General features: G+C 43.9%; 1 protein-coding gene across 1 annotated transcript in view; it reads left to right on the top strand.

Moving 5' to 3' along the window:
- The window catches only part of OPN4 (opsin 4), a 46,571-nt gene that overhangs the window by 11,924 nt on the left and 20,367 nt on the right, over positions 1 to 14,280 (top strand). The window contains exons 3-5 of the mRNA XM_063133109.1: positions 4,224 to 4,357; positions 6,610 to 6,813; positions 14,000 to 14,171. Of these exons, the coding sequence (XP_062989179.1) occupies positions 4,224 to 4,357; positions 6,610 to 6,813; positions 14,000 to 14,171 (510 nt within the window). The remainder of the gene's footprint in view (positions 1 to 4,223; positions 4,358 to 6,609; positions 6,814 to 13,999; positions 14,172 to 14,280) is intronic.

Raw genomic sequence — 14,280 nt, forward strand, 5'->3', positions numbered from 1 at the left:
TTGAAGTTATTCAAGTAAACATCTGGACAGCAGACTGAACAGTCACAGAGGTGGCCATGTCTTGACGACAACGCCTTTGCTGCTTGTTCCTTTGAAACCCAGTGGCTTTGCAGCTGCAAGGTGGGAACTTTAATTTGCATTGCAGGAGGGGAGCATGGGCTTTCCTGGCTAAAAAAACACAGCGCTGGCAGACGTTTGACTCATCGAGCCTACCCTCTGACCTGCCTTCCTGGCTTACTGTGTCCTATCCTGGGCCTCCATCCACCTCTGGGAATGCCCCCAGCTTTTAGGCCACCACCGATAGATGGCAGAAAGAAGGTGGTGACCTTGCAGCAAAGGGAAAAGCCACGGTAAGTTGGCTACTTTTAAAGCACGCTCTTGCATCCAAAAAGCCTGTGGTGGCTGCAAGTTGGTGGCAGCATTGTATAAACAATGCACCACCAGTGCGCAGCCACCATGGGGTATGCAGGGCATATAGACAGTCCCCTGGTCAAAGTCTTCTCTGCTATGGGGAGACGGACTATATTTCTATTTAAATTATAGTCATTTTCCCTCCATTTCTTTATTATTTGCTTATTGAATGTATAGCCTGCCTTTCCACTAAAATAGTGGTAAATTTGCATCTATACTTATAAATTAGCATATGCAAGTGTTATGCACATACATGCCTCCCACTCTTTTGACCTCTTTTGGGGGGGGGTATTGCATTTCCTCTTTGGCGATGTGTAAGTGGCCGCCTTAGATAATCCTCAAGGTAGATTTTCATGCCAGCAGTACCAGAGATCATCAGACCGTTTCTGGAGCCATTGTCTGTAAGGCATTCCTATTTGGGAGGAATCCAAGTGAAGTTGACATTGGCTTATTCCTTATTTCAGTTGGGCGCTTTGCTTGTATTGTGTTTTGTAAAAGGGTAATACATCCTGAGTTCTTCGGAAGCCCTTGAAATAGCTAACTATATAAACAGTGTGCATTTGTTTAAAGGAAAGCAGTTAAGAAAGCAATGGAAGAATCAGTGTTTCCATTCCAGAAGAATCTTGCAGCCTTTGAAATGAAATACTCGCAACAGAAAATGGGCCATCTGATTATAACTGAAGAATGTTATGTTATACTCAAAAAGTTTGGATTGTGTGATAAATATCCTGCAACTTCCATCATCCCCAGCCACCCTGTATCTGGCTGTATCCTTTCAGACTACAGATAGGGACTTATGTGACTGAATACTCCTCCATATGAAAAAAACAAAAACAAAAACCCACTAGTGCTGAGAAAATTGCTTTTTGGGGTAAGTGTTTGAAAGCCTTTTTCTGGACATGCTAGTTTTCTATAAGTATGGAGAAACATTCTATCATGTGAGGCTCCACCTGCAGTTTGGAGTCGTACAGCCCAGCCTAAGGTTGACCACCTCTGGGACAGAACTAGGCAGGAGGAGTCATGGGTTGTAGGGGATATTAGGCAATGGAGCCAGGAGCAGCCGAGAAGGCGCACTCTACATGCAATAGATCTGGAGTCAAGACTAGTGATGCTGCTGAATTTCTTAATTAGCCATCTCACTGGTTGAACTTCACTCATTCGTAATGCTCACCTTTTGAATGAGCCTGGGCCAGCATTTTTACAAATTCGCTATTAAGTTCAGAATTGATCACGAGCTTCTGAACATGTGCAGTTTCCATCTAAACAATGCCATTTCTGTGCATGCATCAAGTTGATTGGTTTAACCCTTGAATGATCCTGTCTGCCCATCTCTACTTCCTTCATCGTGGTTGTCATTACAGCTCTAGCTCCGTATATCACCATCAGTGAAGATGAGTAGATATCACATCACATCGGCAGGCCACATGAACACCCATTCAGGAAAGGGGGTACATAACCTGGTGAAACATGATGCTATGATGCACTATGCGTTTCCAAGCTACAGCTCCCAAGATGCACTTTAATATTGCACTTTTGCAAAAGCTCAGTTACATGGAACAAGAGTTTGAAGCCCATCAGATTAAAGGGAAATTGCATTTCCTTACCGTCGCTCTGCTTTCTGCTACTCTTCCACATTTGAAACGAGCTGAATTACATAGGAGGAGAGCAGTGGCCATGTGGCTTGTAATTTAAAACCTCCCAGCTCACATAGTTCAATGGGACAGCACCATCAAGTGGGTGTTTTGTAGCGCAACTTCGACTGCACACGACAGGAAATCCAGACATATTTCAGAAGTATCGGGTTTGCCAAGATTTATTTTTAAACAAAATAACCAAGGGAAGGAGCAGGAGACACACGTCATCATCAAAATGACCTGCTAACTTCCATGAATGGCCAGTCACAAGCATGCTATAAATCACTCATTTAAAGAAGCCCATAGTGTCAAGGGAAAATTTGTCATCCAAGCTTACGTGGCTGAGTTTGTTATTATCTGAGGAAGTAACGCATTCACCCAGGATAAATTGCTTTTCCCCAATAGTGTAGGTTGGCAGAGGAATAGCGTAAAGGATGAGACATTCTGTAGCTTGCTTCATGGCTTGGGCAACAAATGCAAACAAAAATGTTTCAGGCAATATAGAAATCATTCAGCTTAATCCCCTATATTTGGAAGCTGCTGCTATTCTCACCAGCAGTGGAAAATGCCCTCCCAGTTCGACATGACCCAGATGCAGAAAATCCATAGTCCATCTTCTTAATTTCCTGTTGATCGCCAGCATCAGGGAGTAGTAGAGCAGAGCAACAGCATAAAGAGGCACACATTCTATCTGTGTCACTGGGGTAGTGATCAAAGCTTGTCCATGTACTCCACTACGTTGCATGAGCATATTATTTATTTATTTAAAGCATTTTTGTACCACTGTTCAGTCAAAAAAAAAAGGGGGGGAAAGGCTCCGGGAATGACTTATAAAGATCAGTAATAAGACAGACCCTGCCCTCAGTGGGCCTGCGCAGACAACACACTAAGCCATGGTTATGTCACTAACTCTTTTGCAGCAAATGGTTAGTGAGTGTGTTCAAATCATGGTTATGTAGCCACCATGGCTAGGAATGGTTTACATGAAAATGTTTAACTCAAAACACTTAACCATCATGATTTATCATGTTGTCTGAATAGGGTCAGGAACTTTTGCAATCTAAAGGACATGACACAAAATGAAAAGGGATTGGGAGGGAGGAGAAAAAAAGAAACCCAGGCACTAGTTCTTAGTTACAAATTTTAGCGGATAGCAATTCTGCAGGTCATAGAACTGAATCTTAGATTGACCTAAGATTTCTCTCCCTCAGCTGGAGAAAGGGAGGCTCCTGGCTGTAGCTAGATCTAGGCATGGTTGAAGGTATGAGAACAGATGGTAATTTTATCCCTCCCCCAGTAGGCCTACCAAATTTTAATCAACATATTGTAAAATGTTTGCCCACCATTTCACTTGCAAGGAAAAGGAAAGAAAACATTTTCAAGTTGTAAGAAAGTGAAATTCTACACTTTAATGTTACAGCATTTTTGTTTGTTTTTTTATCTTATATGTAACCTGTCAATGTGCATATTTGTGGGCAATGCAACACCTGAATGCATTACTCCACAAGTGGGCAGCCTGTCCTGTTAGCTGGCAGCCTCTTTCTTGAGAAGTCTGATCGCTCATGATGCCCTCAGTTTGTAGGGTCAAACAATGTACTTCTGGCCCTCATATCATTGTTTTCGGAATAGAGAGGCTTCCCACAATACAGAAGTTGGTCATCTCTGCCGTAATGATGGGGCTGAAGTTCAACTTTGGGGAGCCCAAATCAGGAAACCAAAAACAAACATGAGGGACAGGTCTTCCTGACACAACACGGGCCTTTATCAAGGGAACTAGACATCAGAAAATCTCACCCCAATCTGTGGTGAGCCCAGACCCTTCAAAGCAGTATGCATTTCATACATATCCATGTATGTATATTTAAAAAGGGGGGAACTAAAAAAATGGATGCCCATGGGCACCATTTTGGGGGCCTATTCATGGCGCCATTGGTGGTGCTCACAGGTGCTACATTGGGGGGTCCTGCTCTAAGGCATCTCTCTGGACACATCAGCAGATCAGATTGGCAGGATCATGGTGTTAGGGCCCTGCTTAGGAGAAAACCAGAATCAATACAGCTTGTCAGTTCATGGCTTCATTTTGATCCAAGTGAAGCCACTGGGGCTTTGAGGCAAAGAAAAATAACAGCCACACTCCTTAAGCATCGCTAGCATTCCTTCTCTTCTCTTTGCTCACAGGAGCAGGGGCCTCCGCACTCCTGCCAACATGTTCATTATCAACCTGGCCGTTAGTGATTTCCTAATGTCCATCACCCAGTGTCCGGTTTTCTTCACCAACAGCCTCAACAAACGATGGATATTTGGGGAGAAAGGTGTGTATCAATAAACTCTACAAGATTGAACAGATGGGCTTGAAGTCTATCCCACCTGATGGGGGCTGGGATTTTTTAATCCTCTATTATAGAGGATTTTGCAACTTGTAAAAATTATTTATGGAGGATTTATTGGCAGTTTTTCAAAACAAATAAATACAAACTGTTTTCAGTCTGCTTCTCCCCTTACCTGTTCCCCATCTTTTCTGCCAGCCAAAGTCCTAAACATATATCCACTTTGCCCTGTAGCACCTACCCCAAATTGGCACTCTCCATATGTGTTGGACTACAACTCCCATTCTCCCCAACCAGCCTTGCCTTTGGAGAAAACTGCCCTGTAATATAGTGGAAACAGCAAGGCCCACTTCCCCCCCCCCCCACACACACACACTCCATCTACCTAGCCCAGAGTCAAGGAAGAACAAAAGAAGGGTGGAGAAGAAAAAGAGGGAATGAAAAGAACGGGTAGGAGATTGTAAAAGAAGAGGCCAAGCAGTAGACCTGTGCTCTCTGCACTGTGGCGATGCAATAGCGCCCCATTGGCTAATTTCTCGCTTAAATTGATTTCCAAATAGTTCCAAAGAGACATGTCCAATCTCTTCAAATTTCTCGGGGCTCCCTCTCCTGGTGTAGATCAGAAGAAGGCATGCAAAATCTCCTTTGTCAGGTCCTTTGTGGGGACTGTGTTGCTTTCCCATGCTTTGCTTCTCTCCTTGTGTCATAGCATCCAAACGAAATAAGCCTCTGAAGATGGAGCTTGCTTATTTTAGCTCCTTCACTGAATCTCTTATGTTTAAAATGTAGGGCCAGTTCACGCATGACCATAGTCCCCATGCACACTTTTCAATGTCTCCATGTGGGAGAGACAAATGTGGATTCTGTAGGTCCACTCCAAAGGGAGCTGTCATTGGCTTCAGCTCCTTTGTTGTGTGTCCCTGATGACAAACCAAGCTTTGTCTCTGCACAATGTGTGCAACAGCCATTACGAAGCTCACTAAAGACCATTTCACACATTTACGCAGAGACAAACCTTGGTTTGCCCATTTTATTTATTAAAATACCTCTACACTGCTTCATGTATTAAAATCCCTCAGTGGTTCACAAAATGGCTGCCACAGGAGACATGGCTGGTCCCCAAACAAAACCATTCCCAGAAGACAACTGGTGAGACTAAAAGAAATGTAACATGCCTGAGAACCTAAGTACAAGGCAGGGATGGAGTCTGAGCTCCAAAACATAAAACCACAGTTATAAACCCAAATAAAAATGGTGCTGGAGGATAGCGCTTTGCTTTGCAGCATGCCAGCCTCCCAGCTAAATAAAATAAATATTAAGGAATAAAATAAAATTCAGGAGAGGCAGGGAGCCTGGCGAGCACCAAGAGAGGCATCCATGGACACATTGGTGTCCGGGGCCCACGTACTGGAGGTCTGTCTGTCTGTCTTCCCTCCCTCCCTTTAGTCAGCTGCATAGAGCCTCAGAATGAGAGCCAACTACCACATTGGCTTCTCCTTCCTATCCAGCTCCACTCACTGACTAAACCCAAAGCAAACTTACATGATGGGTCAGCTCATCTTATGGATGAGACACATGAAGCTCCTGTAGGTCAGCTGACCACCTGACTATGTCACATGATACCCCCAGTCACCAACGCATGACTGTACCACAATTCCTTTTATGCTTCAGTATCATTGAGGTTTTGATTTCAGAGCTGTTAATGTTACATATCATTTAAGCTGACTGTGTTATATAACCTTCCTTGAGTGCCTATTGGTTGAAAGATGAAGGGCCGCCTTCTCCACCATGAGCTTTCCCACCCATTAAGGTCACTGGGGGATGCTTTTCATCTGTATCCCATTGCTGATGCAAGTTTAGTTAGTGGGTGTGCAGGAAAGGGCTTTTTTCATAGTGATGGCCAAACTTTGCCCAACCCAGAGAGATCCCTTTTGCCCTACTCTGATGGCATTCCATCAATGGGCTAAATCTGGTTTATTTCTGTGAGCCTTTGGCTCAGCTGAATTATGTGACTGAGATGTGATGATCACCCAAATCTATGTTTTTATGCTGTTCTCATGTTTGAACCATGTTAGCTGTTTGTTGTCTTGGGCTTCACTCTGTAGTGGGAAGAAGGGGAAGAAGTATTATTTATAAATGCAGTGACTAAATAAAAAGAAAATAAATTCAATGAAGTAAAATAACATTTGCTTCTTTTTTAATCTGTCTACTAACTCCGCTGTGCTCTTTCTAAAAAGCTTGTGAGCTGTACGCTTTCTCTGGCGCCCTCTTCGGCATTGCTTCCATGATCACACTAACGGTGATCGCCCTGGACAGGTATTTTGTGATTACGCGACCCCTGGCCTCCATTGGAGTGATGTCTAAGAAGAAGGCTTGGCTAATCCTATTAGGAGTCTGGCTGTATTCCTTAGCTTGGAGTCTCCCGCCCTTCTTTGGATGGAGTAAGTGAGATGGAATTAAAAAATCTGGTTACTTGATATTGGGGAGAGGAAATGCGAGACTTTATATAATGGCCTTTGAGAGTTGGGGGCAGATAAAAAGGATTTACATATTTAAGACAAGGAAGTTCTCTGCAAAGGAGACGGGCTCACAGCTAACGAATCTCTTAAGTCGCTTTAACCAAGGAGGAGAAAGCTCTGAAGCACTTATATCACATTAAATTGCCTTGCAGTGACGCTTTAACTGGAAAACTCATTAGTGCATTACACAGAAAAGAGGAGATAAAAATCAGGGATAAAAAAATAATGTGGAAAAACATCTTTCATAACATTTGCATAACCTTCTATAGTCAGGCTGAGCTGAATGATATAAATAACAAGCATGAATAAGCACAAGGATGCTCTGTGTGTGTGTGTGTGTGTGTGTGTGTGTGTGTGTGTGCGCGCGCGCATAATATATTGAGTGATTGTTTTGTGTTCACAAAAGGGCCATACTGAAAGCCTTGATCACATGGAATCATCTGTTCATACTTAACTAAATTTAACCAGTTCTTAATATTCTACCCCTTCCCTGTGCTCGAAGCCAGAGGTAAGCAGCCTGGTGCCATCCAGATGTTTTGGACTACAACCCCCAGAATCCCTGGACAGGCTAGCTGGGGTGTATGGGATTTGTAGTCCAAAACACCTGTAAAGTACCAGATTGCCTACCTCTGGCTCTAATCTGTTACAGTGTGTCAAAAAGATAGTGTTAGGATCAAGCCCATTCACCCTGGGGTGGGGGACTGGGTTTCAGGAGCTGAGTTGGACTTGGAAATTGAAGAAGTAGAAGTATACCAGCCAAGACAGGAAGTGAGGGAGGAGATTCTCCAAGACTCTTCAGGAGTCAAGAACGAATCTTTCCAAGAGCTTATCTGACAGTACGCCCAGGCTCAGAGATCATTCTCTGTGGGAACTCAGTCTCTGTCAGAGAGGGAGGGAACAGCGGAGTTGAAGGTCCTAGAGTCCTCCGCAGGGTCAAGTAGGCAGAGTTGAGAGGAGATGGGAGGGAGTCTGCTAGGGCAGCCACTTACCAGAGGCTTCAACTCAAAGAACCTTCCTGGAAGAGGGTTTCAGTAAAAGCCTGTTGGCACTGCAGGGAAACTGTCAATTTAGTTGATAGGCAACTGCCTTGCTTTGTTAGGCTAATTAAGCTTAGAGCCTAGCTCACAGCATTCACACTCCCTTCAGGTGTGAAGAGGCATCTATTTACTGAATAAAGCTTTGTGGATTGTACAGCTGACCTCTTTATTGCCTCACATCTCAGTGGGAGGGCCTAGATCCATAACGGATAGGACACTGGATCCCAGTTTATGGAAGGGGTGGTAATATGTTGAATATATACATTGCCTTCCCCATCTATGTCCTGACATTGGGAGTCCCCACCCTTCAGCCCAGATGCTGGCTCTGAAGCAATAAAACGGGCAGGATCAACAAACAGGATGCCTTAAATTAAGAGCACAGGAGCCCTTAACAGCCTCAGTAGCACTTGTATATCCATCCACACTGGTCAAGTTGGGGCTGCATTTGAATTTTATTCTATATCAAAAAAGACACAAAATGCCACATTTTCCACCTATGTCACTTTTGCATGGGTTCAAGCATAAATCCATTATGTCCCATTTCTGCATTTTTTTTAAAAAAAGCACAAAAATGGTATTTAAATATGCATTTTCTCCCAACATTTAAATATGTATTTTGATGTGGGGGAGGGGGATGAGCAGAAGGGCCAACCATTAAGCAGAGTGAGGCGGCCAGGAAGCAGTTGCTGGTGGATGGTGAGAAGCAGTGAAGTGTTGGAAGACTACCCCCAGAGAGAGCCTTGCTATGGCCCCTAGACAGTGTCGGAGCCAGTAAGCGGCACTCCCCCTCCCCCTCCTAGAAGGTGCAGAAAGAACTGTGCTGGTGGCTACATCTCCACACTGATAGCTTTATCACACCAGCATTATACCATGCAATCACTGCGAATTGCATGCAAAGGACTCTGGAGTTTTCCAGTTTATAATCTGCTTTGACTATGAAGGACTCCCATGTATCCTGCTTTAATTGTACTATAAAGCCAAAAGACCCGACCTATTTTGCTACTAGTTTTGGAGCGAATCATTTGTTGTTTTCCAAGTGGCCACTGGGGGCGCAGGAGCAGGATTTGATACTTTTAAGTTTCAAATTAAACAAATGCTTACATCTGCGTAAGTTTTAAAGATCAAGACATCAAAATTGGCACAGTAATAGATATTAAGGATTGCTTTAAGCATACCAAATTTGAATTGGATTTGGTCATCCGTTGATTTTTTAATGATTTTTTTTACATTTACCCCCTTAAACCCTTTTCCTGGTATGCAAAGGATCTTGGGAGCGCTGCCGCCTGGGGTGTGATTTAGCTAGCAACAAGAACGACAGCTTAGTGCTGTAGGGGATAATTCGAGGGAAACAGGTACGTGGGATGAAGCTAATAGAAACCTCAGTGTGGAGATGGAGAAAAGGGGCGGTCTTGGGGGTGGGGAAAACTTTTTTGTGGCCCAGGCAGAGATGCCAGGACTTGGTTCTGTTTGGAGACAAAGAGGTACTCAGCACCCAAATGTGCATTCAGCTAACTCTGTGCATCTCTCTCTCTTTCTCTCCTTACTGAGGAAGCTTTTGCTGTGCAATCGCCCTGCCTAAGGTGATCATATGAAAAGGAGGACAGGGCCCCTGTATCTTTAACAGTTGCATAGAAAAGGGAATTTCAGCAAGTGTCATTTGAATGCATGTAGCAGCTGGTGAAATTTTGTCTTCATCATAAGAGTTAAAGCTGCAGGAGTCCTGCCCTCTTGACCAGATACAAAAGAGAGGAGGGCACCTGCACCTTTAACTATTGCTATGAAAAGGGCATTTCACCAGATGCTGTCTGCATACAAATGACACCTGCTGAAAATCCTTTTTCTCTACAACTGTTAAAGCTACAGGAGCCCTGTCCACCTTTTCATATGGTCACCCTAGCCCTGCCTCCTTCATAGATTTCATTGCCATTTACTTATATCCCTGTGTTTTTCTACTGCTTCTCCACCTTTTCATCTTTCTACAAGCAAACAACAACAACAAAACTGGTTAAGGAAGAAAACACAGAATAACTGCACAACAGAACCCCGCACAACCAAACTGCTTCTATTGTCCTAAATAGGCAATACTCCTAAATAACCCTCTCCCCTCAGTTGGGGAGGGTGTGTGTGTCACCTTTTCAAAGCTGAAGGTTTTCACATGAGAGATCCCCAAATAATCTCCCCAACATTAGTTCCAAATGAGAAAACATTAAGCACCCATCCTGGGCCATTAGCCAGTAATCTGCTTAGCAAATGAAGATTGCTCAGTCACCATGACAATACACACAAACACATGGGGGACAGAGAAAAGAGCTTTGTAGATAGTAGTAGGGCCAAATGGCCATGAAAAGTGCAAAGAGTAGCTGCAGTAGTTCTGTGACATTTCTACTCAGATCCCAAATGAATAAAACAACAGATTCACCCCTTCACAAAGCCAGTTAAAGGCCATAATTAGGGTGACCATATGAAAAGGAGGACAGGGCTCCTGTATCTTTAACAGTAAAGTGGAAAAAGGAATTTCAGCAGATGTCAATTAGAGTGGAATTCCCTCTTCATCACAGCAGTTAAAGCTACACTAGCTATAGTATAGTGGCCAGATACAAAAGAGGGCAGGGCTTCTGCAGCTTTAACTGTTGTGATGAAGAGGGAATTTCACCCTCTTCAATTGACACCTGCTGAAATTCCCTTTTCTATATTACTGTTAAAGATACAGGAGCCCTGTCCTCCTTTTCATATGGTCACCCTAAATACTATCCTTCTTACTATTTTAACTGACCCTTGAAAGGGCAATAACTACATAAACTAAGCATTATTTTTACATGGGAATATAACTCTGGCCTTACATGGTGAGGCCTTTGTTTATTTATTTATTTATTAAATTTATATACCGCCCCATAGCTGAAGCTCTCTGGGCAGTTTACCAAAGTTTAAAACAATGAAAGCCAGCACATGTAAGACCTTTCATGGGTAGGACGAATAAGTTTTTTTTAAAAAAAGAGGGAATGTGTCACCAAAACAAAGGACAAAAAGAGGACAGTGATTTGCATAAAAATTGTTTATGCTAATTTATATGTAAAGAGGCAAATTTAGAAATAATTATTATAATTTAAATGGAAAGTCAGTATATCTCATCATAGTGTAGGAGACTGTGACCCCATGACCCATATGCGTACCTGTTCAGTCTGCTTAACTATCGATGAGCAGCAGTTCATAGGGTTTGTTATCTTTAAACTAGAATTGGAGAAGACAGCCCTTCAAATAGAGGACAGTCCTCTGTAAAAGAAAGAGGACACATGGCCACCCTAGCAAAAACTAGCTCGATGGAAAGGATATATGTTCTCCATGGATGTGTAGCAAGTAAATTTTAGATGCTTTAGCAAGAGACCTTTTTGTTTAATGAGGGGCTTAAGCAATATGAGAAAACACACATCAGAGAGAGAAGCATAATCTGATGAGACAGAATAATCACTTACAGAGTATTAAATCACTGGTTTATAATTAGATTCTCATTGTATCCATATTATGCATGTTACAGGGCCAATAGGAAAGGCTGGGCTCAGCATCTGTTGTAATATTTTTTGAGGCAGACGTTATCACTAGAAATGCTGGAAATTACTGAGGTTTAAAACAGTTTAATGTCCCCACATTTAGCTTCATTCTTACACCGCATCCATCAAGAGCATATTTCTTATTTTGTGTGTGCGGCGTTCTTTAAGGTAAATATATATTTAACCACAAAACTAATTATATGTCTCTAATTAACTTCTATTCTGTTGGTGGTTGTCCTGAGTGCTTTAATAATCTGTGTAATTTCAAGTTTGCTCACAAGAAGTATGCTTTTAGGGAACAAATGGAGATGAATTAGTTAGCCATCATCAAAGCACATCAAAACCATTAGCTCTCACCAGAATTAGGGAATAGTAAGGTGAAGAGATAAAAGAGATTAAAAGCTGTTTAGAGCAGGAGTTCAGGTAGTACATTAAACACATTCACACTCTGTGGTATAGTGGTAAATTTTGAGTTGTGGGTGCTCATCATGACAGTCCTCATAGCAGCACAACTAAAAAAATGTAGACAGGTGTGCTTATCCATATCAACAAACCAATGTTAGCAGTTTTCCTCTCCACAAGGATCAGGTCTTTTGAAAGCAAATGGGTCTTAGAGAAAGCTCACAAGTATATATTGGCCCAGTTCAGAAGAAACCTTAAACTATGGCTTTAACCGCAGTGTTTAAGCCAGAACGCCAGGTTGGGTTCAGAAAACACCTTAAACCCTGGCTTTAACCATAGTGACAAAGGCAAAAGGCGTTACTCACTGTGGTAAAAGCCATGGTTTAAGGTGTCTTCTGAACACAACCCGGCTTTCTGGCTTAACAACTGTGGTTAAAGCCATGGTTTAAGGTGTCTTCTGAATGGGGCCAGTGTTCAGAGGGAACAGGGAATCACGAGGGGGCTGGCAGATTACATGATTGTCCCTGTTAATCCAAAAATCCTGGCACTTTGACCCTGCAAGACCTGCCTCCACTACACCCAGGCCCGGTGCTGCCATAGAGGCAACTCAGGCGGCCGCCTAGAGGGCCAAGCAAATGAGGGCGCCGAACAGCGTAGTTGGAAGCTGCTCTCCTAGAGCGGCTTCCGGGTGTGCTGTTCCAAAGCCGCCGCCCCAGCCTCTGCCCAACCCCAGCGTCCTGGCTCCTTCGAAGCCAGGATGCTGGGGTTGGAGGTGGAGGGAGCAGCAGCAGCAGGGGCAGCCGAGCAGGGGGCGGCCTTGGCGGCCCCTCAGCAACGGCGGCGGCAGCTCCTCATGTCCCAGCGGCGGCGGCTGTGAGGGGGTCGGTGGGCCAGTCCGCGGCGGTCCCACCCTGCGGCGGTGACGTCCTCGCCTCGCCCCGGCTCTCGCCCGCGACGGGCTCCGGCTCCGTGACCCAGGCGCGCCTCTTCAAAGCCTCTGCCCCGCCCACCAATCCCAGCGTCCTGGCTTCAAAGCTGGGAGTGGGTGGGGGAGCGGGCAGGGGGGGAGCGAGCGGGGGGGCTTCAGAACGTGCCTGCCTAGTCTGGCGCCAGCCCTGACTACACCATTGTTCATACTGTAACACACATTCACCTTTCATGTCTTCATTCAATTATAGAAAAGTTATTAATATTGTGCGGTCGTTACTGTGGCTTGGATCCTAACTTGCTCTTCCAAACACAAAAATCACTTCCGCTTGTGTAGAGAGGGGTTTCACTGATCCCCTTTCCTGCTGCAGCCCCAACACCACATGCCATTGTGTTTCGGAGGATCCCCCAAAGATGAGGTGATGATTGTGTGGTGTAGTGGCTAAGGTGTTGGACTGGAAGTTGGGAGATCCGAGTTCTAGTTCCCACTCAGCCATGGAAACCGACTGGGTGACTTGGGCCAATCACAGCCCAACCCACTTCACAGGGCTGTTGTTGTGAGGATAACATGGAGAGGAGGAGGATTATGTTCGCCACCTTGGCTTCCTTGGAGGAAAAAAGGTGTGATATAAATGTAATAAATAAATAAATAAAATAATCAGATGCCTGCAGAGAGAGGGGGGCGTGGTGTGATGGAAATGCTCACTTCCAGTACAGAACTCCACTCTGTGAATGGAACAGAAGTTCAGATCAGAGCCAATGTCTCTCCAAGCACTCTTGAATTCATATGAAGATATTCTGCGGCAAAGAATTCTGTGAGTTGACAATGCACTTTGTGGCAGCAGGGAAAATACTTCCAGAGGCTGTCTTCCCTTGGGTTTGGGGCCTTAGCCTAACGCCAAGCAATTTCATTGGATGCCCCCATGTTTTTGAGAGAGAAGAGTATTTTCTCTCCGTTCATTCTCTCCACAAAGCTCAGAATTTTATCAATTTTTATCAACCTTTTTTTAAACAGCTTCCCAAGAACATATAACTTAATAACATCTAATTACTCAAAATCCCATGATGACTGTTACAGTGTTATTATGAGTTTGGCAAGCTTGACATCCGTTTTATAATATCATTTTAATTGTTAAGTGGAAAAAAACCTTTTTGTTTCTTTTTACAAAAGCAAACATTTTCTGCTTTTCCACGAAGGTGCTTATGTTCCGGAGGGCCTCCTGACTTCCTGTTCCTGGGATTATATTACCTTCACCCCATCGGTCCGTGCCTACACGATGCTCCTCTTCTGCTTTGTGTTCTTCATTCCCCTAATTGCCATCATATACAGTTACGTGTTCATTTTCAGAGCCATCAAGGATACAAACAGGTGAGTCACCCACAAGCCAGCTTCCTATTTACTTTTAGCTTCCTATTGTTTGCTTTTAGCGGAAGATTACATTAAAAAAATATATGTTGTGACCTCTAGCCACCAGGAA

The sequence above is a fragment of the Elgaria multicarinata genome, chromosome 8, assembly GCF_023053635.1.
Source record: "Elgaria multicarinata webbii isolate HBS135686 ecotype San Diego chromosome 8, rElgMul1.1.pri, whole genome shotgun sequence".
NCBI lineage: Eukaryota > Metazoa > Chordata > Lepidosauria > Squamata > Anguidae > Elgaria > Elgaria multicarinata.